General features: G+C 37.1%; 4 protein-coding genes across 6 annotated transcripts in view; all 4 read right to left on the bottom strand.

The window, feature by feature from the left end:
- LOC103151647 (protein NLRC3-like) overlaps positions 1–2,030 on the bottom strand; it is a 19,101-nt gene extending 17,071 nt beyond the window's left edge. Inside the window, exon 1 of the mRNA XM_007571818.2 lies at positions 1,807–2,030. Within this exon, the coding sequence (XP_007571880.1) occupies positions 1,807–1,894 (88 nt within the window). The 5' untranslated portion in view covers positions 1,895–2,030. The remainder of the gene's footprint in view (positions 1–1,806) is intronic.
- On the bottom strand, positions 14–6,087 carry LOC107838630 (protein NLRC3-like). Of its 2 annotated transcripts, XM_016681624.1 has the most exons (6): positions 5,914–6,087; positions 5,321–5,373; positions 4,339–4,414; positions 3,549–3,653; positions 3,029–3,216; positions 14–1,806 (listed from the first exon to the last, which is right to left on the bottom strand). In XM_016681624.1, exons 3-6 carry the CDS (start codon positions 4,404–4,406, stop codon positions 176–178), a joined length of 1,992 nt encoding a protein of 663 aa, XP_016537110.1. In that variant the 5' UTR covers positions 4,407–4,414; positions 5,321–5,373; positions 5,914–6,087; the 3' UTR covers positions 14–175. The 2 variants fall into 2 exon arrangements, with proteins under 2 accessions (XP_016537110.1, XP_016537111.1); XM_016681625.1 differs by lacking the exon at positions 5,321–5,373.
- A 2,692-nt stretch (positions 6,088–8,779) lies between these two features.
- Positions 8,780–16,467, bottom strand: LOC103151649 (protein NLRC3-like). 2 transcript variants are annotated; one of them, XM_016681620.1, is made up of 10 exons: positions 16,276–16,467; positions 14,936–15,014; positions 14,349–14,453; positions 13,897–14,001; positions 12,791–12,954; positions 10,819–12,607; positions 10,144–10,317; positions 9,821–9,979; positions 9,697–9,743; positions 8,780–9,369 (listed from the first exon to the last, which is right to left on the bottom strand). In XM_016681620.1, the coding sequence occupies exons 2-10, from the start codon at positions 14,998–15,000 to the stop codon at positions 8,843–8,845; spliced, it is 3,135 nt and encodes a 1,044-aa protein (XP_016537106.1). In that variant the 5' UTR covers positions 15,001–15,014; positions 16,276–16,467; the 3' UTR covers positions 8,780–8,842. The 2 variants fall into 2 exon arrangements, with proteins under 2 accessions (XP_016537106.1, XP_016537107.1); XM_016681621.1 differs by lacking the exons at positions 14,349–14,453; positions 14,936–15,014; positions 16,276–16,467 and adding an exon at positions 13,084–13,252 and having other exon boundaries at positions 13,897–13,962.
- A 1,197-nt stretch (positions 16,468–17,664) lies between these two features.
- Positions 17,665–24,648, bottom strand: LOC103151650 (transmembrane protein 184C-like). Its single transcript, XM_016681630.1, has 12 exons — positions 24,260–24,648; positions 23,143–23,307; positions 22,919–23,049; positions 21,760–21,796; positions 20,880–21,085; positions 20,733–20,807; positions 19,828–19,921; positions 19,617–19,729; positions 19,442–19,541; positions 18,917–18,994; positions 18,661–18,754; positions 17,665–18,248 (listed from the first exon to the last, which is right to left on the bottom strand). Exons 2-12 carry the CDS (start codon positions 23,257–23,259, stop codon positions 17,974–17,976), a joined length of 1,320 nt encoding a protein of 439 aa, XP_016537116.1. The 5' UTR covers positions 23,260–23,307; positions 24,260–24,648; the 3' UTR covers positions 17,665–17,973.
- Between the last annotated feature and the right edge of the window lie 2,568 nt (positions 24,649–27,216).

The raw sequence follows: 27,216 nt of genomic DNA, 5'->3' as shown, positions 1-27,216 counted from the left end.
GGTCTTGGTCTTGTCTCGGTCTCGATACACTCTGGTCTTGGTCTTGTCTTGGCCTCGGGTTAGGTGGTCTTGAACACAACACTGCGTTTCAGATAATGTGTTTATGGAAGAGGTCTGAGCTAAGTTAAGACTTTCTTATGTCTCGTCATTTTGTCATTTTATCAACAGAGCAGTGCTAAGGAGCCAGTTTGAGAAATTCCTGAATCTCATCTTTGACTTTGTGATCTCTCATTTCAGTCATGGTCTGGAAGATGGTGATGCAGCTGTCTGGAGAGATGTTTTTTCTTTTAATTGATCTCAGGTAAGTTAGGATTTTCTTGTCTGTGTCGTCCCATTCGTCAAGGGGAGTCAACAGACCCTGAAGGAATCTCTGATTGGGTTCAACCATCAGGCCAAGCAGGAATCGTAAGAAAAAGTCTAAGTAACTGTTCTTCTTCTCCAGCACTTTGTCGACTGTCATCTTTAGAAGATCAAGTAAAGGAGGGTCTTTGTCTTCCACAGAGAGGAACTTGCCAAGTTCATTGGTTTTCTTGGTTTTCATGCATTCATAGACGTGCAGAGCTGCAAAGAACTCTTGAAGAGTCAGATGCACAAAGAAGAAGATCTTTTTCTGGGAGGAGACCTCCTCTTCCTGGAGAACAGTGTTACATAAACCAGAGTAGATTGATGCCTCTGCTACATCAATGCCACAGTCTTCCAGGTCTTCCTCATAGAAGATGAGTTGATTTTCTTGAAGCTGGACAAATGCAAGTTTCCCAAGTTTCAGAAGAAATTCTCTGTGAGTCTTCAGGAGCTTCTCTCTGTTTTTCTCAGGGTTCCTGTCATACTTCCTGCTTCTACGTTTTGTCTGAGCAAAGACAAAATGTGCCATTAACTCTGTAAGAGTCTGAGGGATTTCTGTCTCTTCATTTCTGCTGAAGACTTCCTGGAATAAGACAGCAGAAATCCAACAGAATATCGGGATCTGGCACATGATGTCCAGGGATTGTGAGGACTGAATATGTGATATTATCCTGTTAGTGATACTGGAATCATCACCGAATCTTTTTCTGAAATATTCCACTTTCTGAGCATCATTGAACCCTCTGATCTCTGTCACCATGTCGATGTGCTCTGCAGGGATCTGACTGGCTGCTGCTGGTCGGGACGTTATCCAGACATTAGCGTCAGGAAGGAGGTTACCCTGGATCAGGTTTACAACAAGATCACCTACAGACGCTACATCATCAAGAGAAGTTACTTTGGCTGATTCCTGAAAGTCCAACTGATGTCTGTTTTCATCCAAGCCATCCATGATCACTATGATCTTTGTTTTGGAGTAATCTTGGGAATCTTTCAGTGGTCTGAGAGACGGATGAAACTCAGTCAGCAGCTCATGGAGGCTTTTCTCTCCTACAATCAAATTCAACTCTCGGAAAGGAAGACTGAAAACAAAATCAATCTGTTGGTTTGTTTCCTCTTCAGCCCAATCAAGGATGAACTTCTGAACAGCAAAGGATTTTCCAATGCCTGCGACTCCCTTTGTCAGGACTGTTCTGCTGGGTTTGTCCTGGTCAGGCACCGATTGGAAGAGCTCACTCAGGTTGACAGTAGAGTCACTCAGCGGTTGGTCTGGATGAGCATTTCTTAGCTGTCTGAACTCATGTTCCTGATTTCGTCCATCATTATCTCCAGTGGTGATGAACAGGGTTGTGTAGATGCTTTTGAGGGAGCTGCGATAATCACCATTACCTTCAGACGTCGAAGTGAATTTATTCTTCATTGCTTTTTTAAGATTCATCGTTGCTTCCAGAAAGACACTGTTACCTGAAATGAAATGCAACACATAACATATGTGTCTTACTGGTTGAAATAATTCGAAAATATCAGAAGTACTAATAAATAGTGAATACATGCAATTTTTAACAAAAGTTTAATGTATGCATGGTTTATCTCTGATCCTGTCTGTGACAGGTTAAATTGCATCAGGTTTCTGTTTCCTTGCATGATTGTTTTTCATATAGCAGTTTTAATAATAATCTAAAGTCACATCAGTAATAAGTAATAAGCTTAAATTACCAAGATGCTCAAAGAGTAAATTAAGACATGTTTTAGTTATTTGCTCTTTTTAAATGGTAAATAGTTTCCAACAACCAGAGATCCATCATTGATGAGATGATGTGGAAAATGTGTGACAAAGCAGCATGGCACTGTTTTTTTTTTTTTTTTTCAAATTTTTTTTTTTTTTTTTCTTTTTTTTTCATTTTCCCTTGTTTTTTTTTTTTTTCTTTAATTATGTAAAGCACCTTGAAATGCCTTGCTGCTGAAATGTGCTATGCAAATAAAATTTGATTGTGAGTTTCCTTGTTTTGAGTGAGAGGATGAAGTCAAAAAAACTTGATCTTCTGCCCACATACTGAGAATACAGTTAAGGTGTTTTAACTGTATCCTGAGTTCACAGTTGGAGGGTAAATAAGCTCTTGGCTGCAAACCAAAAACCAGCCCAGGTCCCAGGATCCTATGAGATCCTGGATCCTATGAGATCCAGGAACAACCCAAAGACAATCTATCCAAACCTCTTCTGCCTTTCATTACAGTTTCTTTGCACTGCAGCCTCATGGGTTTTGTGTGTGCAGGCGTTTTCTGCAGCTGGAGAAGTTAATCAAAAATGCGAAACATACTCAATTTCAAAACATTGGAAAAATGTATATTGTTTTATAATATTGTGTAAAAAAAAAAGGAAAGAAAAGAAAATCCCAGTCCACATGCATCCTCCTTCACAACATGTCACATCACTTCGATTTTCACATTATCTAAAATATCAAAGATATTTTAAATTTACACAAAGACATTAAATATATTAAATATTACTATGTAAAATAGGGATTTTTAAGATCCAGCAGGAGTCAGTATTCAGTGCCACAGTATTAATACAGTTTGGCAAAGTGTCAAAACGCTTCCTGATGCCCCATTACTTCTTAATAATAAACTGAATAAAATGAATCTACTTGTGTTGTGGTGCATCACATCCAGACTGAATTGAACTCACCTCTGTCTTTGAGTGTGTTTTCCATAAACGTCTCTCCACACTGTGTGCAGGGCGAGTCTGTCGGTAAGTCATTCAGGCTCAAACCCAAACAGTCCTTACATGATGGATGTCCACAAATAAAATACACCAAATCCTTCAGAACCTGTTGACACACTGAGCAGCTGCTCAGCTCCTCGCTGAATTTCTGACTGTAAATAAGAACAAATACACATTTTCTAAATAGCAATGACACATTTTTATGAGGAGAAAATATCCACAACTTTGAACTAGAAAAATAAATCTAACAGTAACCTATCACTAGACACAAGGAATAAATAAACAGACTAGAACCACTGAGGAAGGACTGAACTGAAGTAAATTAGAAACAAGGTTGACTTAATCAAAAAAAGAAACAGTAATACTGAAACTAAACAAGATTCTTTATACAAACATAAACATCTTTATAATTTGTTTGATGTGTTGAGAAATACAAGAGCTCTTCTTCAGGATATTCTTAATTAGTAACATAAGTTGCACATACCATTTTGATCTGTCTTTTCTAAAGTCATTTGGCAGACCCTTTGACCGATTGCTTTTAACAGAGATGCTGCTGGGGCCTGGTGGCTCATCTCCATTCTTCTGGGAACTAAAAGAAGAAAAAATGTTCTCAAGATTTGCATTTTCTTGTTAGTTTGTCGAGAGGTTTGAGGCATAAAATTATGAAAAAACTATTTGACTACGTTTGCAAGGCAGATTTGCTCTACAAGGAGGTGGTGCTCTGCAAAAACATATTTTATCAAGTAATGTTGGTCCAGTTTCTAAAGCAAATATATAAATACACATAAAATAAATCAAAACTAAGTTATAAGTACCTTTTCAGCAAGATAGATAACCTTGTTTTAAGTCAATAATTTCTTAATTCTGATGAAAAAGTTCCAGTTTCTTTGGAAGATTATTTCATTTATTACAGGAAACTTTTCAGATGTTATAAGTGAAATAATTTATCATTAGGACTAGTACATTTTCATCAATATTAAGGAATTATTGACTTAAAAAAGGCTGATCTATTTAGTTGGAAAGTTACTTATCAGTTAGTTTTGTTTTATTTTAAGTGTAATAAGATATTTGCAGTAGAAGCTGCCCTTCAAAAAGCACTTAAGATCTGGCATCAAAGTAAGGAGGTTGCACTAATTAAATTATACTCTTTTAATTAAACTACACACATATTATGACACAAGACATACAGGAGATTTATGGTTTGTTTAAACTTGTATTTCTTAAGCTAATAACACTTGATACATTTTTCCTACTCATGTCAAAACTATAATTACCAAACTGTGTGATCTCCAGGTGATCTGGTCTTTGCTGCAGATTTCCGTTTCTTCCTCCGGTCAGACATTTGTTATGCTGCAGAAAAACAGAAATATTTTTATATTGGGTGCTTTGCTGGCGCAGGGGCAAAGCACAACCCACATACTGAGGCCTTAGTCCTTGTGCCGCTGGTTGCAGGTTTGATTCCCAGCCTGGCGACATTTGCTGCATGTCTTTCCTGTTGAACTACTTTCAGATAAAGGCCACTAGAACCAACAAAAACCTTTAAAAAAGAAAGATTTTTATACTTATTTAACAACTGAGTTTCAGTGCAGGTTGAAGAGGAAAATGAGATTTTTACAGGGTTTGGTTTCTGGTTGGATCTGTAGGTCAACACAACGTGGAACATTTTACAACATGTGCTTATTTATGTGAAAGTGTGATGAAGGTTAAATGAAACAATAACTTGACATGATTGAATCTTAACAATATTTACTACAGATTATAAATATTCTTCTGTTTTTCTAGTTGTTTACATGTGAAGTGCACAGAGAAGTCTGCACTACCACTTTAAATTTATTGCAACACTTTGGTCCGTTGCACCCCCTGCTTCCTCTGTCGGACTTCCTCTATCTTAATGACCACATTTCACTTCTGCCTCTACACATTTCACAACTCTCCCACCAAAAAGAAACAAAACATCTTTAAACAACATGAAAAACTCAAACGTTTCCACAGGATTAGATGAATATAAATATACATCCTGTTTCTTGTTTAAAATAGTTACAAAAAGCTGAATAAGAATAAAATAGTGCAGATTATGGTGGGAAAATGGGTGAGATTAAAAAACAGTAATTAAGAGCACAGAGCTGAATATAGTATTTATAACAGGATTAAAGAAAAACTGAGCAGCGTTTAGGAGATTTACAGCATTAAGAGTAAATATTGTTTCTGATATAATGTTGTTTTAACTAGAATAAAAGAAGTTGGACAATTGTTCACCTTTAAAGTGAAGATTATTGGATTCTAGTTGGTCTTCAGCTCAGGACGCCTGTCTGAGTTTTAAGGGGGGAAAAAACCCCAAATATAATCCATTTAACCATCTACATGACATACAACCTCTATTTAATCACTTTAGTTTATGTCTGAACTAAACACATCGAAATGTTTCTTTTTCAAAATAAAAATGTGGTTTAAACAAGAGGCATAGAGTCACAATAACCGATTCCTTTTATTACCTTCCTGTCTAACAGATGGTGAAAGTTTTTCATACAAATATTTATATATTTCAGAAACAGGAATACATTTAGGCATCGTTTCATTATGTATATACTGACAGAGTAATAATTTTCTTTATAAAAACATTTTGTGTCTTTTTAGCAGCTTCTGAATGTGCAGAATGTGATCATTTATTCTAGCAAAACATGTTTTCATATCTTGAAGAGGAAGTTTTAATAAATTGATTATTGATTCCAGATGAAGCCCAGTTTAATCACGTCTTTGGAATCAAGAAAAAACTCAGTCATGAAAAGAACAAATAGTAGAAAGTTTACAAAGAAAGAAATAGATGTTTTAGAGAACAAAATGAAACTTACTGGTATTTTAAAGTTATTGTTTCCGTTGTTCCTTCTTCTTTCCTTTAATTATAAAAAAAAATTAACGGCCTTAAATTTGTCCGTCCTGGAAGATGTGATAAAAAGGTTCATCAGCTGTTTGTCCTTGAATGCATGTGGCAGAAAACCAGATGGCGCCAGTTACTTTCACAGAGGCGTGGCTGACAGGAACGTGCAGAGGCGTGGCTGAGATTAACACAAACTCTACTTCCCAGGATCAATAGTCGGTTACTTTCAAACTTTCATTCATCTTTGATTCTGTTCATAACAAAAGATAAGGGAGGGTAGGGGTTTGTTGATTCAGGACCATCAGCTGTTTTCATTGTTTGCACAAACCAGCCCAGCAGGTGAGACGTGGATCATTTAACAGGAAAGATCGTTTTGGACCCTCTGGCACTTTTTACCTTTAGCTCAGCATTAAAATAAAAGACACTTTACCTAATTTTTGTTTAACATGAGAATATCACTCAGTTAAAGACAAATTGTTCAACATGCAGAATGTAAGCAAATACTGAACAAATTAAAACACACAGAGACACATGCAGCTGGTTTGAATGTTGAATGTTATGTCTCTACAGGCTCAGGTTCCCTTTGCAGATCAAGTTAAAAAGCTCCTGAAGGTTCTGCTCTGTGGCTCGTCTCTCATTTCTTTGTGCTGAACTGACGTCAGTCTCAGCCTTTGTCATCTCTAAGCTACTGCGCAGGATGTTGACACAGGAATAGAGACCAGATAAAAACCTCAGTGCTGAAAAGACTTTATTATGTGATTATCAATAAAAGTTGTTAATGAAAAACATTTCAGTTGGAATACTTTAAAAACATCTGACTCAGAATGTTTTGCATATAAAACTCCCCTAGGACACACAATATTTTTTTATTGCTTTCCTTCACATGAACTATGCAAAAATACACCATAGACTAATTTGTATACAGTGATAATTCCAAACAGCATGCATGTACACGTTTAAAGATCCTCAGTGAAAATATATTTATTATTTTTTGGTGCAAACCAGGGTTAAAAATGTATCTGTTAACTGGGTTTCATATTTGTTTAATATCTTTTGGTTGAAAAACAAGTAGCAGGATATGGAACTGCAGATGAAAACGGATCTTTATTAATTAACAAGAAAGACTCAACAAACAAACCTGTCATCAGACGGAGGTTTTACTCTGTGAAAATAATCTAAATAGTCTCTATGTCTCTTTATTTCTTACATGAAGTTTCTGTTGTGTTTATGTTTTAGACATTGGTGGAAACCAGGTTTGTTCTGTTTTGCTTCTGGCATTTTGCACATCAGTTTGTGGTTCTTTTGTGTCCTTAAGGAAAATATGCAGAACTTCATATATCATAAATAAGACAATAACACACATTTCAAATTCTTATAACAACCTTAAATTTCAGCAGAAAAGCCTTCAGTGTGCAAGGTGAACACTAAATACTTTATTACTGCAAGGGAAAGCAATAAAAAAAAAGTCCTTTGTGTCCCTTGGGGGGCGCCGTACTTACACATAACCAGTTAATTCAAAATCATTTAGAGATTTGAAAACACGAAGCTCTCAGAAAACATTCTGCAACTGTAGCAAGATTTTAACATACAGAAAACATATTAAGCCAATATCTAACAAACAGTAGTTAGCTAATATTTCATTACATATTCATAATATACAGATAATGTGAAGGAGTTTTATTTTCATATTTTTATTGCATTTATTTATTTGTCTAGAGGAAAGTTAATTATGTCAGAAGCAGCAGATAACAGTGAACTACATTTAGTGACTCTATGAAGTATAAAGAAAAGCATAAAGACAAATTAATGCAAGTTAACATTTTGTTTAAAATTGCAAGTATTTACACTGCAGATACTTTTCAGTGAGATCAACATCCTGAATCTAACATCAAATCCAAACAGGACTACAGTGTTGGAGTAGAAGCAACAAGCAGGATGATTTAAATATTTATAAAACACACTCACAATGAAAATAAAGTTGTTTTACTGATGTTTACTGAATACTGTTATAAAAATACTGTTATAAAAACCAATCATAATACTATTTTACATTTAATCAGAGGACAAATAAAACCTCAGAAAACAGTTTTACTATTAAATCTCCCATTTAGTCATTTTAATCAATGGAAGAACCGTCCTACAAGCAGCTGCTTCAAACACCTGATAACTCATTTTAATTATAAACTATGTACTGTATTACACAGGCCTTTAATAAACAATAAATTAATTAATCGCATGATAAATTAAAAAGAGCTCAGTGATTTCTGTTTGCATGATTTATTATTTGTCTCTTTTCTGTTTCTACCAAAAACTGGACGACAAACGTCTTTGGTCTCAACTAATCCTTTTTATGAAGCACAATTCTGTTTACAGAGACTTCATAGTTCATTTTATTAGTTGTTTCTGTTGTTTTGTTTATTTATTTTGGATATTTAAAATGTCTTCCAGTTCCAGTGTTAATTATTAATTTGAATTTAAAGTTTCTTAATATTTAAGAATGTGTAATTCCATTATTATGCCATTTCCTTTACATAAGGAACATAATGTTGTATGTTTACATCTATCTTTACCTCAGTGTTTCGAGTTTGCAGTTTGGACTCAACAGAAAACTGAATCCATCAGATAATTCTTCCTGAGGTTCAGATCTTGTGGTGTGAAAAATAGAAACTTTCGGCCAAAGAGCAGAAGTTCAATCTGCTCTGCAGTCACTTTACAGTGTTTTAACATACCAGGGATGTTAAAATGTCATTTACTTTACATGAGCTTTAGCAGGAATAAAACATCTTTCTCTTTTTTTATTAAAAAAAAACGTTCAGTTGTACGACTACATATAACAGTGTAAGATCCATATTTTAATGTGTATTATAACTCTGCATGTTTCCCCACTCCCTTTGCTCAGCTTATTATATCTGACAAAACAAGGCAGAAGAGTGAGGAAAAAGTTCGACAGCAGGATGAAGAGGCTCTCTGAATGTTATAGGTTTGTAGGTGTGGAGGTGGGTGAGGTTGTCATGAGAAACTTTGTAGAAAGAGATGCTGCCAGCTTCCCAGTCCAGATACACTCCAACCCGAGAGCAGCGCAGAGAGGAGACAACAACACTGTTGCTGTTGTGTATTATGTAGCAACCTTCCTCTGAGCAGATCTTGCACCAGGATTTATCGTTCATCCCCAACCTGCAGTCGTCTCCGTCTCCTTTCCTGCCGATGCTCCTGTATGTTAAGCCGATGGCGCAGGGCTCCACCAGCTCCACCTCAAAGTAGCAGCGCTGCTGCAGGCCCTGTTCACACAGAACCTGCAGGCGCCGATCAAACCTCTCTGTGTGGTCAGGGTAAGGCTGCTCCTTCTCCACCCAGGTCACCTTTCTGCTCCCGTCTGAGAGAAGAAGCTTCTTGTGAGCAGAGTTGGAGTCCAGGGTGAGGGAGCAGGCATCTGGAAAAACAAAAACAAGGAGTTTAAATGTACAGCGTCTCATAAAAGCTCATACCACTGACTTCTAGAGGAGAAACTCTGGCATGGGGGAGAGTAAAGTACCTTCCTAAGAGAAATGTAGCAATTATTGTTCTAATTCCTGAATATTTAAATTGAGACATATTGCTAGATTAATGTGAGTGTCCCAATTTACAGAAATGTAAGTGTGCAAGTCATTTTTCTGTTTTAGAATTGGTTTTCTTTATGTTTCTTAGTCCAGTTTGGCCTTGACGTTATCTTTGTTTGATTACCAGAAATAAAATAACAACCAAAGAGTAAAATACTTACACTTCTTAAATCCTGGTTTCATCCGATTGGGTCCACCATGATCAAAACTTTAAAGAGAGACCAGAGTTAGAAACTATAAAAGCCTTTCAGATTAGGGCCATAAAATACAACCCAAAGTTTTTACTTGAATGTTTTGAGCTGCTGTTGATCAGTAATCAGCTTAATTCCTGTTTTTCCTGGATTGTTGTAGCTCAGGTCCAGTTCCACCAGGTGGGACGGGTTGGACTTCAGCGCCGAGGCCAGATGTTCACATCCTGTCTGTGTGATGAGGCAACCAGACAACCTGAGAAAACACAGAGGCTGATGATTAATCTGCATAAAACCTCAACACAGATATTATGTAGAATAAATTACATCTTATATTTGTTTCAGAGTCAAGTTTTGACGATGAAGAATAAATTACATTATATTCCATTACAGCAGCATAGGGAACATGTGTTTTCTCACCTCAATGTTTTGAGTTTGCAGACAGGACTGGACAGTCCATCACAGAGCATCTTCACCCCTGAATCCTTCAGGTCGTTGTTGCTCAGGTCCAGATCTTCCAGTGGTGAAAACGGGAACTTTAGGCCAAAGACCAGATGTTCAATCCACTCCTCAGTCACTTTACAGTCTTTTAACCTACAAGGCATAAAGAAAAGTAAGACTTAATGTTGCTTAAATATATTATATATGGTCATAATCTAAAGCAGGAACAATGTTACACATGGATCCATTTCTTCTTATACAGCAGAACATCGTCTCATGTCATTCCTGCCAGCAAACAGCCGACAGTTCAGACAAACTCCCCAAAATTAGACAGGAACGAACTAAATGTTGTGCCTATTGAAGGATCTCTGGTCTCCACAGAGACCAGACCTTTGTGACCCAACATATTGGGGCAGGGGTTCCTCATCATGGACTTCTGTCCTGCATGTTGTCTCTATTCCAGCATGTCTGGTTCAAATGATTGCTTTATCTCTTCATACCATGAAGTGCTTGAAGCAGATCTCTCACATGGCAAGATCTTATTAGATCCTTACAATCTATGTAAGAAAACCTTTAACCTTTGAACTAAACTCATTTACATTCAAAACATCTTACAACAGATTATTTTATTGTAAATAGAAAAATGAGACTCACACAGCCTTTTTACTGCTTCTCACTGCTGGGATGAGCCTCCTCCTGCCTTCATCTGTTGTGTTGTAACTCTTTAAATCCAACTCCTCCAGTTCATTCTTGGACACCTGCAGCATGTAGGCCAGGGCTGAGCAGTGCAGGGGAGTCAACTCTTTTTTTGGACGGTCGGCCAGTTTAAGATATTCCTGAATCTCATCTTTGAGTTTGTTGTCTCTCATCTCAACCATGGTCTGGAAGATGTTGATGCAGCTTTCTGGAGACAAGTTCTTTCTTCGGATTGATCTCAGGTAAGTCAAGACTTTCCTGTCTGTGTCGTCGTTTGGGTCCACAGACGTCAACATGCCCTGAACGGCTCTTCGGTTGGGTTCAACCATGAGACCAAGGAGGAACCGCAAGAAAAAATCTAAATGACCATTCTTCTTCTGCAGGACTTTTTCAACTGTCTTCTTCGCCAGATCAAATAAAGCATGGTCTCTGTCCTCCAAATCAAGGAAGTTCCCAAGCTGCTTGGTTTGCTTGGTTACGAAACAATCATAGACATAGAGAGCTGCAAAGAACTCTTGGAGGGTCAGATGCACAAAAAAGTGGATTTTTCTCTGGTAGAAGATTTCTTCCTCTCTAAGAACTGTGTTGCAAAATTCAGTGTAGATAGAAGCTTCTTGAGTGTCGATATTGCTGTCTCTCAGGTCTTCCTCATAAAAGATTAGGTTATTTTCTAGAAGCTTCTTAAATGCCAGTTTCCCAAGTTTCAGAAGAAACTCTTTGTGTATCTGTAGAAGCTTTCCTTTGTGTGTCTGACTCTTTGTTTCATGTTTTCTGCTTCTGCGTTTTGTTTGGACAAAAACAAACTGTGCCATCATCTCTGTCAGAGTCTGAGGGATTTCAGTGTCTGCCTCTCCACCAAAGACCTCCTGGAATAAAACAGCAGAAATCCAACAGAAGATCGGAATCTGGCACATGATGTCAAGACTTTGTGAGGACTGGATATGTTTAGTTATTCTCTCAGAAAGACTCGGATCATCGCTGAATCTCCTTTTGAAATATTCCTCTTTCTGAGGATCAGTGAATCCTCTTATTTCTGTCACCATGTTGATGTGCTCTGCAGGGATCTGATTGGCTGCTGCTGGACGGGATGTTATCCAGATGTTTGCATCAGGAAGAAGGTTACCTTTGATGAGGTTTACCAGTAGGTTGCCTACAGATGTTGCATCCCTCAGAGACGACACTGGCTTTGTGTCCTCAAAGTCCAGTGGATGTCTGCTTTCATCCAGGCCATCAAGGATCACGATTATCTTTGCTTTGGCATAAGCCAAGGAATCTTTCAGAGGTTTGAGCGCCGGATGAAACACTACCAGCAGGTCATTGAGGCTTTTCTTTCTTGTAACCAGATTCAACTCTCGGAAAGTAAGACAGAAAACAAAATCAACATCTTTGTTTGCTTCCTCTTCAGCCCAGTCAAGGATGAACTTCTGAACAGAAAAGGATTTTCCAATGCCTGCAACTCCCTTTGTTACGACTGTTCTGTTGGGTTTCTCTTGGTTCATCAAAGGTTTAAAGATATCAGTGAGTTTCACTGAGGAATCCAATGATGGCTGCGATTGACGACTGCCTTTCAGGTGTCCAAACTCGTGATCTTCAGAAAGTTCTTTATTCTCACCAGTGGTGATGTAGAGATTTGTGTAAATACTTTTCAGTGAAATTTGTTGGTCACCATTTCCTTCACCTGTGACTGAAAATTTATTTTGCATTGCTTTTTGAAGGTTCTTCTTTAGTTTTAAAATGTCTTCCTCTCCTGTGAAAATCAAACACACAGTAGTGAAGTCAAATATCATGTTATTAATAATAACATGATATTTGATATTTGATTAGGGAGAGTTTCAAGCTAACTCTCCCTAAGCTTGAAAAATGTCCTAAGAACAACACATTTAAGTTATGATGAACTGTAGGAAGTGAAGTTATTTAAAAAAAAAATTACCATCTGTTCTTTTGGGTTTCTTCCCACATTTTGGACATGTGTCCACTGTTGAAGGAGACTGGTGTGATTCTGATTCAGCACAATCTCTGCATAACCAGCATCCACAATTCATTTGGAGTTGATCTGTTGAAACCTTGTCGCACATCGAACAGTGCAGCGGTTGGCTAAACAGGATAAACAAAACATCTAATTACTAATGTCAGTCACAATAAGGACTAAAAAAATCGATAGATATAGTTCAGGAGACAAGACAATATGATCATGCTTGTGTTGTTTGAGGACAACAAACTTACAGGTGCAGAAAGAATGAACATAAAGGAAGGAAAACTAAAGGTGAAAGGGAAACTTGATTGAAGGTCCAACAAGCAGTGAGGGAAACTGACTAGCTTAAAAGCTACAGGGAAGACAGATGAGAGTCATGAGGAGAACAATCAGGCGGATGAGGAGCAGCTGAGTACAAACCTGAGAAGGGAAATGAGTTTAAAGAATGAGACAAACAGAGAAATGTTTTCACAAATCAAAGGCTCTGTAAGGAAGGTTGGGTAGTTTACTCAAGGTTTGATTAACAGCAGGGTGGTGCTTGTGTCAAAATAGTGAAGTTTCTGTGTAACCAATATATCTGTTTTCACAAATAAATCAAAGGTTTAATAGATCACATATTGAGTTTAATAAATCGCATATCAAAGCACAGCTTTCCAGCAGAGGTTTGCCAGCTTACATATTTTGTTTATGTAAGGATTTAGGTTCCTTTGTTTTCAGTTAATTGATTCTCTGTATTGTCCCATCTACCCCTTTATTGTCCCCAGCTGTCCCTCACGTTCCCTGATTACCTCTTGTGTACTTAAACCTCTTGTTCCCTGTCGGATCCTTGTCATATCTTATCTTTGTCACTCTGCTCCATTTGTGTTTTATATCCAGTTGCTACCTGTGCCTGAGCTCCTAGCTGTCTGCTCACCTGTGCTGCCTGGATTTCTGTACTCCTTGTTTATCATCATCATCATCATTTTTCACACCACAACCTGGGTCAATCCTCACCACCTCAAATCATGACAGTTTAGAAATCTTGTGTAAACCTTTTCAGACCAGTGATAAATAGTATAATTTACCTTGGAGGTGTTTCAGGAGCAAAATAAGGCATTTCAGCCTTGGACTTATCGCTCTTCATGGACACAATGCTTGGAGTTGAAGGGCTGGTTTTTTTCAACTGTGAACTACAAACAGAAGTCTTTTCACTAAAACTAATGTTTTAATTATCTTCTATGTTCCTCGTCCCAACAAGGAAATGTAAATAAAGTTACAAATAAACAAACTCTTGCTGTTTTGCATGAATCCACTTACCTCTGACAATTTACAAAAATACTGAAGCATTGTTTACATTTTTTATACATTTTTATAATTGTCAGGTCTCAAGTCGGCAAATAGTTTTAACTGTAATAAAGAAAATACATTTTACAGTGTGCTATAGAAGCAAATCCCTATAATCGGAAAAACATGTGATGTTTCTAAAGTTCATTCAGGTATTTATTTTTTAAGCATGATAAAAAAGAAGCAGCTTTACCTTGAAGCTGGTTCATCACTAAAATATGGCGGATCAAACTTGGATGAATCGCTCTTCATCGACACAGGGCTGGCAGCTGGAGATTCAGATCTTCTCATCTGTGAACTACAAACAGATCATTTTTATTTTTGAATCAAATATAACCTTGCTTACTGATTTATTGTGTCTGGTAAATATTGCCACATTTCTACAGGAAAGATAAATACAGGGACTATTATATCTACAGTTATATACAGATTTAATTAATCTTTTCCAAGATAAGAGGCAAAGAAAAATGGGAAATAAAACTCCAACATCTTAAAAAGAATTAATCATGACAAACCTCATAACTCAACAATCCTAATTAAGAAAAAATATAAAGTAGAGCAGTGCTAAAGAAAATCATTGTGCTAATGATTCTACAGTTTTTAAGAGGATTTTTAAGTTTTTATAATTCAAGCTTTTGTTTCTGACTAAATTATTATTTTTTTGGTCGTTTTTATTGATCTTCTAATCTTGATACTTCACAGACAAACAATGCAAAATGAGACAAAAAGCAACAAACTAACAGGTTAATAATAAATGTTTTTGTTTTGGTTCAGCATTACCTGTGTGACGACTCACTGGGGGAGTCAGTCGACTCTGACCGCTGCCTTTTTCTCCTGTCAGCCATTTCTGCTGCACCAGCTAAAATGAAGAAAAATAAAACATCCAAGCAAAATAAATCAGTTGCAGTATTTAGATTCAGTGATTTCATTTGTATTCAGAAGTCAAATTTACGAGATCTAAGTTATACACATTGATCCTTAAACATGTACAACATATAAAAACATAAGATTAGTGTCAGCTGGTGCCTAGACATTTAACATTCAACATCTATTTTAGGTTTCATCCTGGGTTTCTTTAAATGGCTGTTATTTGCATTTTGACTGTTCACTGATAATACTAACAAAAAGGAAAGATGGACATGTTTAAAACTTGACATATAACTTGCAATGTCAAATTTAAAGTAGAGTTGAAGTTTTTGCTGACATCTGCTGCTATTTAAGAGGAACTACAAGCTGCTAGCCACCATATATTTAATTCACATTTTGTTATTTTAAAAAATAAAACTATCAAAGCATCAGTTAAGGCAAAGTAAAAGTAAAAAAAAAATCTGCCGGTGGTGTATGTGTAATAAAATGCCATTACCTATTTAAACAGATAATTATTTTTGGTGTTAAAAACTACTGTATTTTCTGAAAATAACAGAGAGATTGCATTTAATGCCATAGCAAACTTTAGTGTTAAACTGCAGTTTAAGAAGGAAATTTTTGTTTTTGCTTTTGTATTCGTAAGGCAGCTGCGCGAAAGAATCTAGTTATTTATGGATTAGGGCAACGTGTTATTATAGCATTTTTTATATTAACGGCTTGCCATAGACTCTTACATAAGCACGCGCACAGACCACAGTGTAAACAAAAAAGGCTTCGAGTATTAGATTTCATTCTCCTCTCTATACTTAATCAGGTAAGTGAACAGAGTGTTGAAATAACATAGTTATGCCAGGAAATAACCTAATGCATGTTTAAAAGTTAGAAATAATACAAATACATGGAAAATGCATTTAAAATGCATCATTAAAACCTAAACATTTCAAAATACTGCAATGTTGCTCCAGTTTCCGCTCATCTTTCACCATGTTTTGATTATGTAAACGTAAAAATCCAAACAAAAAGAAAAAAAATCATATTTAGACGCGCGTTTGAAAATCAATATGGCTGCTGAACTAAAATACAACTTCAAAACAGTTTCGGGTTTGTTTGTGTTCAGTGCGAGGCAGAAGTTGTTGTAAACTCCAGTTTTAGGATCTGCGCAGCTGAAACAAAATGTCTGCTGCAGAGCAGACAACATGTCAGAAAATCCGAGTCCGACAAGAGCAATAGGAACAAAACATGCAGAAACTCACATTTCGCTGCTCAGGTTACCTCGTTTTCCTCCACCTTTGGACTGTGACTTGTCCTCGGAACCAGTTCGAACCAGCACGGCTTTATTGCGACGTTTAGGAAAGTACCTGCAATGTCTCTGCTGCTAATCTAATCTCTTACTTTCGGTTTCGTTGGATCAGAACTGAACCCCATTAAAGTGATAAGAACATAATTGCTAATAAAGCCGATGTGAATTATTTTGTCCCCTGATGTAAATATGCTGAAACTGATTCATGGTTCGTCCAAAATGACAGTTTATAGACATGGAGACAAAAGTTATTAACAAATCTGAACCTAATAATGAAATTAATCAGGAAGTGTATTTGTGTATTTTCTGCTAAGCTTTTGTAATAAAAGCTGTTCATAATAAACAGATTGTGTGCTGCAAAGCTTATTCTGCGCTGAACAGGGGATTTTTCTGTCTTCTATCACTTTCTATTTGATAATAGAGAAAGTCCCTCTTCACAGAGCAGGAAGATTAAAATTGAGTTAAAGCTGCAAGATAAAAACTACAGAAAAAATGTTGTTTGATTTTAGATGAGGGTTCTGTTAATAAAAGAATAATCACAAATACGTAAATATTTGCAAGATAATAACAGGACTGTTCATGAAAACAACTTGTTTTTCTTTCATAATATGATAATCTGCAGGCAGATTAAAGTCTTGCTAGTTTTTTTTCAATAAGATTTTTTTATTCCATCTTTCACACTGGCAACTTAATTAAATACTTGTCTTTCCCCATAGTTTTACGTAATTTTAAAACAATTATTTCTGAGTTGCAGTCTCATTTGGACTGCCATCTAGTGGACAAAAAGTATAACTCTGAATTCTAATAAAATTATTAAATCTGCAGGAGTTTATATAACATCTTAGATCCATCATCCAAAGTAACAGTCAGAGGTGAACAGAGTAAAAGTACTTCAACATATTTTCACTCAGTTAAGAGTAAAAAGTATTTGGTAAAAGTTGACTTAAGAACAGAGTAACTGATCATTTAATATTTAAAAATTACATCATCCAGACAACCTAATATATAAAGTTATGTGGAAATTTTTAAAGACAAAAATGACAATAATTCAAATAAGTAACAAAAGAAATAAAATCAGGGAAAATGTTTCCAATCAGTTTCATTCAATAAAAAAGTTATGAGACTTTAATAAAAACTGCAGGCGTGTGTCTGTGTCTGGTGACTTTTTGATTAAAACATGTTTTTCATTCAGTGGGTAGAAAATCCAGAAATTTACTGAAGTAAGAGAAGAAATACTTCATAATAAAGTTACTCAAGTAAAAAGCAGTAAAAATCCTTTACTCAAGTAAATGTGACTAGTTCCTACCTAACTCTGGTAACAGTGTTTAAACGTATTACGGCATACTAGAGCGCAGAGCCTTTTAATGGTAGAACCAGTTTGTGTTAATCCAGGTGTTTTTATTGAGTCGGGACAAACAGTTAAAGTTTTCTGAAGGACTTCAACATCATGAAGCACAAAACTGAAACAACAAGCTGCTTCCCTCCTCCAACCCATCAGACACATTTATCAAAACTACAGCAAAATACAGATTATAAACATTCACATCTTCACCTTAAAGTTACACCAGCTTCTGAACAGACATGGCTTTGACCTCAGAGTGCATTCGCTCTGTTTCAGTTTTCTATCATAGATCTAGAGTTTGAATCTCTGTTACTGTCCGAGTCGCGGCTGCGGCGGCGTGGAGTCGCTGTCGTCCTCCCAGGACGAAGACGTGAAACCTGCCGGGGCGGAGATGGAGTGAGGGGCGGTGGTGTGGCCTAGGCCCTGGTACCGCCCCACCGAAGACGGGGAGGAGGGCATGGAGGTCGCCGCGGCAACGACTGGATCCTGGGAGGTGGAGTTCAGCAGGCCGGTGTGCTCGGTGTGTTCGGGTCGAGCCGCGGCGCCGAAGTACATCTTATTGGGACGTCCCAGGAAAGTACGACCTGAAGGGAGAGAAGCATCATCAGTCTGTGGAAGAGGAAACCATGGAGGTCTGGAAAACGGTTTGATGACAGTAATGTTACACTGCAAAAACGCAAAATATTACCAAGTATTTTTGGTTAAATATCTCAGTACACTGAAAATAAAACAAAACTAACTCACAAGCAAAATCTAAGAGCTGGTTTTAAGTTAAAAAGTCCTAAATATTAATGAAAAGGTTCTAGTTTCATTGGCAGATAATTTAACTTATAACAAGGTTTGTTTCTCTGTTTCTGAAATGAATAAACAATAATATGGAGAATATCAAAAGGGACTTTTAAGTTTTGGAAAAGAGGAAAAAGCTGTGCTATAGTGATTCTGTATTACATATGTAAAAATAAATGGAGACCAATGAAATCTGCTGATGATGCTTACCAACATGGCGGGCCTGCTCAGTTACATCTGCTCTGATGTCTGAGAAATCCCACATGGCCAAAAAGCTGTCGAAGCACGAACCCTCCTCTGCTTCCTGCAGGAAAACAGAAAGAAACCCATGGATGGATGGATGGATGGATGGATGGATGGATGGATGGATGGATGGATGGATGGATGGATGGATGGATGGATGGATGGATGGATNTGGATGGATGGATGGATGGATGGATGGATGGATGGATGGATGGATGGATACCTGGACGTAGGGTTTGTAGGTAAAGGTGTAGTGGTGAGCGATAGCAGCCAGGAACATTTCTATGCAGATGATAAAGTCCTGTGAATCAATCAGACATTTAATCAATAAATCAGTTTTAGAGATAAAAATTGTAGCATTTTGAAAAAAGTCTAATTTTTTTATTAAAAGTTTTTGTGATACGATGCAGTGATTTTTTTGGATGAAATTAAATTAGTTTATTTCACAAAATTGCAATGAAAAAACACCACACCAGTCATGTGATCAAAAACCGGATTTTACTACTAGCAGAAACAACAAAGAAGACGACAGGAAGTGGTGGGAGAATGATGACGCTGAATGTTTTTAATGACTTACAGCGTGAATAAACTTCATCATGTGTGATTTTAATTGCATTTCTTATTTAATGGAAACATCACAATTGTGAAATTCTTGGTTTTTTGTCAACTTTAGCCAAATATCAACAACATTTTGTGCACATTTGTAATGGAAACATATTTTAAAAAGTCTTTAAATATTTATCCTGACCTGCAGTCCGGTGGCTACGGCCTCCACGCTGTCCCAGTCCCAGGTGTGTTTGTCAGAAATCACTCCCACTTTCACCAGGAAGGCTATAAAAACCGCCTGCCTGCAGGGAAACCAGCACTGACTGTTTTATCTAAAACATAACGAGACACAGACGGAGTCCGGCCTCCGTTCTCACCAGAACGAGACAAACACCACCAGTTTGACGCAGAGGAACTTCCCCACGGGCCTGATGGGAGTCAGCTCGTCTCTGAGGGCTTTGTACAGCAGAACCAGGCAGTACATGGCGAACTGGACCGACAGAACCAGAGAGGAGAGCAGCTGGACCAACGTTTAGGGATCAGTTTTTCATTTATATTTGGGTGTGTTGTGTTGATCTTTGTGTTTACCAGCTGGGAAATGTTGTTGACTATAACCAGGTAGGACCAGGCGTTTCTGAAGCTGAAGTTGGCTTCATCATAAACGCCACAGAGCTGGCAGATGCTGCGGAAACAAAGAGATCCACTCAGTATCAAAAATGCTCTGATGAGCTGAGAACTGCAGCTAAAAATATCATAACTGGAAAGAAAATGAGAAATAAAGCAACTAAAGTTTAAAATATCTTTAAAGGTGACCTGCTGTGCTTCCTTTAACAGATCAGAACAGAGTTATGGCCTATTCAAAACATGTTTATTACATTTTTTCCACAAAATCATTCTCAGAATTGAGGTTTAATCTAGTCAGTTCTGCCTATTTAGGGCCTCTGTCACTTTAAATCCAAATAAGCTCAACTTGTACACTCACATATGAAAATGGCCGCCAACAGACGCGCAATTCTACAACCGTACATCTTTGAAAAGCAGAAGTGGAGCCTCTTGCACAACCAACAAGATTGCAGAAAATGGTTTCTAAACAGTAAGTCAATAATAAAACACTGGTCTTTCCCAGCAGCCATTGTACAGCACATATAAAACCAGCTGACCAAACGTGCTGGAACTCATGACTAGTTTGGGGTTGCTAGGTAACAGGACTGGACTCAGCTGGCGTTGCTAGGTAACGGGGCAGCATGACTTAACATTCCAGAGGTTTTTGAAACGGCTCATTTTCCAGACACTAAAAAACATCAACTTGTTGCCAAAAGATGACTGGGTGTTTTTTTAAAGCAGCTGAGACAAAAATGGACATAAAAAACTTTAAGAATTTGAATTTTGCGTAGCAAATCTCCTTTAAAGAACCTTTAGAAATACCAGAGAACTGAAGATTGATGGTTTCTAATGTGCAGGAAGGAAAATATTTTTAAAAAATACCAACTTACAGCGCTATCACCGTGGTAACGGGTCGGACCACAGTGTACTGCAGGACTCCCAGCTTGCACCGGAACAGCAGCACCCTGTCAGAGAAATGAGTAAAACATAAAACCCTTCACCTCCTCCGGCTCGTCGCGCGGCGCGGCTCGTCTTACTCTCCCATGGGCCACGGCGGGCAGCAGCAGAGCGGCGGCAGGTGCGGCTGCTGCTGCTGCACCTCCAGCATCAGCACCAGGCTCGGGTACTGGTTGCTCAGGAAGTTGAGCAGGAACACCAGGAAGTTGTAGATGACGAAGGCCTCGTAGCATTCCCGGCACGTGTCCACGTAGATGGCCAGGCTGGGGTAGCGCAGGGCCAGCCACTGGACGCAGCGAGGAAGAGGAGAGAGGAAGGCCTGAATCACACTGTGAGGAATGGAGCTCAGTTTTATCTGCTGCCACACTGTAAAACATTTGAGCCGCATTTAGTTGTGTTTACTATTTTCTACTCTTTAAGTCAAATAAGTTACCCGAGATGGAAATGCGTTACATTGATCTGACTCTGTTTTATTAAGGCAAATGTTCATTTTTATTTAAATGTTTGTGAGCTGAATTCATTGTGATGTTTAATAAAATTCATTCTCAGATCAGAAATTTTGTTCATGCAATTTGAAACAATAATTTAAATTATTCTAAAGTAAAATAGTTATTATAACTTGACATTATGAGTAAAATAAAGAAATTTGGTTCTTTAACCAGGTGAGGACAGTTTTGGACAGTTTTTTTCTTGTATATTGTGAAATAATTATTTGGTTTAAATTGGAACTTTAAGTTAAAACTCACAATTTAAGATTATTGAAGTTAAAAAACAATGTTCAGACAACTTGTCTCTTGTTGTTAGATCAACCTCATGAATTTTAATTTCTGAGTTTAAACTAAAACTGTTTTCTTGTCGACTTAAGTTGTATTTTCATGGCAGCAGGTGGACTTGGATTTTCAAGTTAAACCACCTTTGAATGTTTTACAGTGTCTCATTATCGTCTCATTATTGACTCACGCTGTCCAAACTGTAGATCGGCACCATCCACAGGATCCTGCCAGACGAAAACAAACCAGAGAATCTGAGTATTTCTGCCAGGTTTGAATTTTCATGCACTTTATTTTTCTTTTTTTCTTTCTGTGGAAAATCTGAAAGTTTCAGAAACTTCCTGCATGTCGTTGTTACCTGCGTTTTCTTCCCTAAAACTGTAATTTCTTTTTTATTATTCATGTTGTTTTATGAATTACTTCAGAGGATCAAAGTGCATGAAAATAATTTACCAACACAAATAGCATGTAGTTAAAATTACATACAAATTAGAATATACGTCCTGTTTGGTGTCATTTGTCAGATTAAAAATGTCTTTTGAAAATTAACAACTGTTAAGCATGTAATAAACATTTTTATGGGTCTGATATAATATTCCACTTTTAAATTTCATGTTTTCATGAACTGTAAGCAGATAATCATCATAACTAAAAGAGACAAAGGTGTTAAAACATCAGTCTTTGCCTAATTAATTTATAATTAATGTGTTTCTCTTGGTGATGGAGTTACTAAAGTCAATATTCTTATTTATTGAATGGGTTTGTACAGTAATCTAGTTAGTAATAATTGATTTTATTTTTTCTAAAATACACCAGATGTGTTTTCTTCTGTAAACTTACAGAGAGTTAAAACTAAAATGTGATATATTCACACTTTTATTCAAACCACAACTAGATAAATATGGCTGCTCCTCTAACATGCAGTCACAACAGAAATTTGAATCATTGTCAAAGTTTTTCTACTTTTATTCATGTTTAAAAAGTTTAGCTGGTTGTAACTTGATGTACCTAAAGAATAAATCAGATTTCTGAAGGGGCCTGCCCCCCATGAACCCACCCCTGAATCTGCCCATGTTTTCTCTAGCAGAAAATATGTGTTGTTTTCATTTATCTGTGAACAACTGAGTCATCAAAACCTTATTTGATACAAAAGGTTAGTTTAATTTTTTGTAGGGGTCAGCGCCCCCCATGAACCCACCCCTGAATCCGCCCATGCTCCCCTCTTATTGTGTTATTTTCCCTCCACTGCAGCACAAACATCTGAAAATTGTCAGATTTTTTTCAGTGCAGTTAGCTAAACCCGCATTAAGCGGAGTGAAAACTCGGTGCTGGTTGTGTTTATGTCTCACCTGATGATGGGTTTCTGCAGCTCCGGCTGGGTGTAGTGCACCATGTGCTGCAGGATCCCCCACAGGGAGATGGGGATTGTGAGGAACACAAACACTCCGGCTATGAACCAGGCTTTGCTGTGAGTCCCGACCTGCGCAGACAGAGCAGCAGAACCTCTCTGGGTCAAAACGTTTGGATCGGATGAGGCTCGTAACGGAGCCCAGGTGAGTCAGGAGGGTCTCACCTTGTCCTTCTGGAGCTCCCAGACGCACAGCGGCACCACGGCCACCAGCAGGAGGGCGTACAGAACCAGAACCAGCGGGCGGATCCATCTCCTCCACTCTGCACAGGTACACGGCATGACGGCTGCTTTTCCCTGAGTGAAGACTTACAGGCTCATCCTAAACCTGAAGACAAAGACAGACCTTTAGAGCTGGACTCTGTAATTTAATTTAATTAGAAATTAACATTATTATTATGTACGACATTACTGTTGTAATTATGTAGACCTAGACTTAGAAAAAATAGATACAACAACAACAATGGTAAGATATATTTACTTAAGGTTTTTTTATTATTTATTTTCCCACTTGTTATGTTTTTTGCAATTAAAAATGACATAATTTAAATTAAATTGAGTTAAAATAGGATCCAAAGTCAAAAGAAAATATTTTCATAAATATTCAGAGTCTGGATTACAATAAAAAAAGAGATGGATTCAAATTTCTGCTGGATGGAAGTAAAATAGTCAAGCAGCAGAATTAACCTATAAACTTAAGTCAAGTTTTTCTTGTTATTAAAATATTCCAAAACCCCACATTTCTGGAATTTACATAAATGATAACATCATCTGCATATGTTAATAAATTACCACTCAAATAAGGTGTAAGTTAAAGTCTGTTGCCACTTAACACAAGTCAAGTTTTATGTGTTATTTAAACATTCCAGTATGAATGTAAAACCACAAATGTTTGGGACGTAAATGTTAAAATCATCTGCAAGCAGTAGATTAATGAATCACCACTCAAACTATGTTGAATAAGTTTTTAATATTAAGCTAAATATCCCAGAATCCAATGTTGACTCTTTAACATGGACAACTCAACCAAACTGCTGGTGAGTTTTGCAGCTTTTTAAATCTCATAAACTTCATTCAGTCGCAGAAACTGTTTGGAAATATTAGAATAATAAAACTGTACTGCAGCACCACTAAAAATGGTTGTTTTTCCTCCGGAGCCACATTGGACCTATTGGATCATCAGTCAACATGAACGTTTCTAAGACCATTTCTAACGTCATATTTCAGCCATTAGCATTAAAAACATGTTTGGTTTTGATTAAAATGAAAACATTTATCATCCTAAAGGCGGGAGCAGCTCGTCTTGAAGTGTAAGCAGGTCAAAACATGGAGATGTTGGTGCAGCTGAAGGTGTTTACTCACAGTGACGCTCGGCCTGTTTCCACCCTCAGTCCTGTGTCTGTTTCTAGGCAACGCATCCCTCCTCCATCCGAAACCGCTAAACCGCTAAACCACCGCTCGGCAGTCCGTCAATCAGCCCCGCTCTGATCAGCGATCGATTAATCCTCACAACGGGCCGTCGGGTCCGCAGCTGTGCCCCGCCGATCCGCTCCTGTCTGCCGCCTTTACGGCCCGACGTCACCGGGAGGAAGCAGCGGCAGCTCCGGTCTGCCCGTCGGTCACATGGTGGGTGGAGGACGGACACAGGCTGGCGGTTAGCAGGCTAATCAGGCTAACGGAGCGGAGACCCGTTCAGGGACCAGTGGAGGAAAACACTTCAGACGGGAAAACAGGCAGGAAAATGGAGAAATAAATACATCCTCCCCAAAAATGAGATAAAATATGGAGACAATGTTTGAAACACATAAACGAATAAGTTTTGTTCATATTTATTAAGTGATTAAAAATTATGCTTTGAAAAAGAAATGTATTCTAAAATATATTTATTACTATGCACTAACGAAAAATAAACCTGGAAAATATAAAATATTTTGAAGCGTCTCAACCAAGTAAGTAGTGTAAAAGTAACTAAAGAGCCCAGAAAGATGTGAACGTGTTTAAATGATTAAATACAAAATATTTTTGACTGATAGAGCAGGAAATTAATCAGTCACAAATAAAGCAAATATTCATTATGTAGTTTAAGGGTTATATAATTTTATTGATAAACACAACTAATAAAAACAACAACAAACAAAAAAACACATTAAAATGGCTTCTTAATGCATCACAACATCTGACTTTATACATCATTATTACGTTTATAATGAAAAAGATTAAATAAAATGGGTGTAATACAAACTTCAGCCCCCAGAGGCCGCTAAAGGACAGGTTACGCTTCTTTTCCTTGGATCTTCACAAACTTATTGGAGTTTTAAATATTTTAAAAACAATATGGTAAACAAATACATAGAGTAACAAAATCTGATTCTTATTTATATTCCACTTTAATTCCTCTAAGGCGCCACAAAGTTTCAGTAAAGAGAGAAACTGTTGTTGTTTTGGGACTAAATGCAAAGCAGATTTAATCTCTCACTTTCCCATGACTTCACCCACAGTCTCATGCAGTGGATGTAGAAAACTTTACGTCCATCCTGCCCGTGTTAATGAGGTAAAACCATTTCTGGGATTTTCACTTCCTCCTCCAGGAACCACGACTTGATTAGTGGTTGAGATCTAAGGGAAGCCGTCTGGTTCTGACTGATAAAAACAAACAAGAACCTTATCTGTCTGCACAGTTCTTCAGTCGGTCAAATTAATTTTATATTAGTACTATATTGCAACAGCATAGCCTCACTCTGAATATTTTTGATACAACTTATTTGAATAATTAATTGTTCTTACAATTAATCACATTTAATAATGTCACATTTAGTCATTTTCCATTTAGTTACTTAGGCTGATTCCATACAAAATTCGAAATGCATAAAAAATGCAAATAAACTATTAAATTCCTTTTATAAATAAACATTTCGTTGCTTAAATGCAACAACATGGCAAACCATAGTGAATGCTTGATTATTTGTAGCAAATGATGCATCTGCAGCTAAAACTGCCAAAATCAACATGTGAAAGGCTCGGATCTGTTGATATTTGTTAGATTAACTAATTAGTAATTGGTTAGCAAAAGTTTTTTTTTTTTTTTACAGAAGCTAAAATGTGCAACTTGAATGTCCAGAATATATTATAGGAAAAAAAAAACTTGTTTTCACGCTAAATGTATATATTCTTAGTTTAATTTTGGCTTAACTGCTGCTCTGAACATGTTTTTCTTTCAGCAAATTGCCTTTTTTGAGTCTATTATCAAGTTACAACTCCTCAGTTACAAAATTAGTTGACGATTATTTTAATAATCGATGAATCATGATTAATCCGATTAATTGTTTCAGCCCTAAACACTGAACTCAGAGTCCAGTGAAATAATTTCTTCAACAAAATCACAGATAGCAAAAACCATTGTTTAATTCTAGCAATTATTTTAAAAATAAATTTAGATTAAATTCATATTTTTATCCTTTTACTGTTTAAATTGATCAGTCTTGATAAGTATCCAGTAGTTTATGACTTCCCGTTTCCTGAAAACGTCACTACTGGCTCAAGCACGTCACCTGAAAAAAACAAAACATCATCCTCCTACTACTTCCTGTCGTCTACTTCGTCTGTTGCGTCAGCAGTAACATTCGGCAGTTGATTACGTGATTCATGTGACGCGAAATAAGTGCTTCCATCTATTTTAACATGACCTGCAGTTTGTATTTACAAACACTAGATGGCACTCCTCTCCTTGCTTACCCGGATCTAGATAAAAATGTGAAGTCGAAGTAGAAAACGGAGCGTAGCTCTGCTTTGTTTGCTAACGGTTCCTCCAGCTAAAAGCTACAGCTAATTCAAAAAATGTATTTATTAATAGAGTTATATGGCGAAATTTACAAAGAAAACGAGACTCTGCAACCATAAGAAGGAACGTGAATAAAATAATCCGTGTTTTAAACCCGTCGGTGAGTAAAACTTCTTACAGTTTGTGGCGTCAGTTGTTTCTTTTTGGACGTGGAGGTGAGATTTATCTCAGCTGTTTAAATGAAGCTCAGTGATAAATAAGTAATATGTGCTGTAGAGTAAAAATGGAGGTTGTATTTACATCCTGCTTGAAGTTCCAGTCTTGTTTTGAAAATAATGTCTTCCTGTTTATAGATGTTATGATCGCTGGATTAGTGGCTCCAGTGAACTTTTACTGTAAGACTGCGGGACATTTTAGCCTTTTTACTCTGCTTTTTATTTTACGGTACAGTTTTTAGAGTA

The sequence above is a fragment of the Poecilia formosa genome, unplaced genomic scaffold (genome assembly GCF_000485575.1).
Source record: "Poecilia formosa unplaced genomic scaffold, Poecilia_formosa-5.1.2 Scaffold288, whole genome shotgun sequence".
Classification (NCBI taxonomy): Eukaryota; Metazoa; Chordata; class Actinopteri; order Cyprinodontiformes; family Poeciliidae; genus Poecilia; species Poecilia formosa.
The sequence above is the reverse complement of the archived record's forward strand: the minus strand, read 5'-3'. Positions and strand labels throughout refer to the sequence as shown.

What these genes read in the sequence shown, in the direction of transcription:
- LOC107838630 (XM_016681624.1), bottom strand. Translation starts at nt 4,406, where the DNA reads ATGTCTGACCGGAGGAAGAAACGGAAATCTGCAGCAAAGACCAGATCA. An exon ending in CCTGGAGATCACACAGTTTG is followed by an intron (nt 3,654 to 4,338) that starts GTAATTATAGTT and finishes TTCTTCTTTTAG; the next exon opens with TTCCCAGAAGAATGGAGATG. An exon ending in AAACACACTCAAAGACAGAG is followed by an intron (nt 1,807 to 3,028) that starts GTGAGTTCAATT and finishes ATTTCATTTCAG; the next exon opens with GTAACAGTGTCTTTCTGGAA.
- LOC103151649 (XM_016681620.1), bottom strand. Translation starts at nt 15,000, where the DNA reads ATGGCTGACAGGAGAAAAAGGCAGCGGTCAGAGTCGACTGACTCCCCC. An exon ending in AGAAGCAGTAAAAAGGCTGT is followed by an intron (nt 10,318 to 10,818) that starts GTGAGTCTCATT and finishes TATGCCTTGTAG; the next exon opens with GTTAAAAGACTGTAAAGTGA. An exon ending in TGCAAACTCAAAACATTGAG is followed by an intron (nt 9,980 to 10,143) that starts GTGAGAAAACAC and finishes GTGTTTTCTCAG; the next exon opens with GTTGTCTGGTTGCCTCATCA.
- LOC103151650 (XM_016681630.1), bottom strand. Translation starts at nt 23,259, where the DNA reads ATGCCGTGTACCTGTGCAGAGTGGAGGAGATGGATCCGCCCGCTGGTT. An exon ending in GGGAGCTCCAGAAGGACAAG is followed by an intron (nt 23,050 to 23,142) that starts GTGAGACCCTCC and finishes CTGTCTGCGCAG; the next exon opens with GTCGGGACTCACAGCAAAGC. An exon ending in GTTACCACGGTGATAGCGCT is followed by an intron (nt 19,922 to 20,732) that starts GTAAGTTGGTAT and finishes TTGTTTCCGCAG; the next exon opens with CATCTGCCAGCTCTGTGGCG.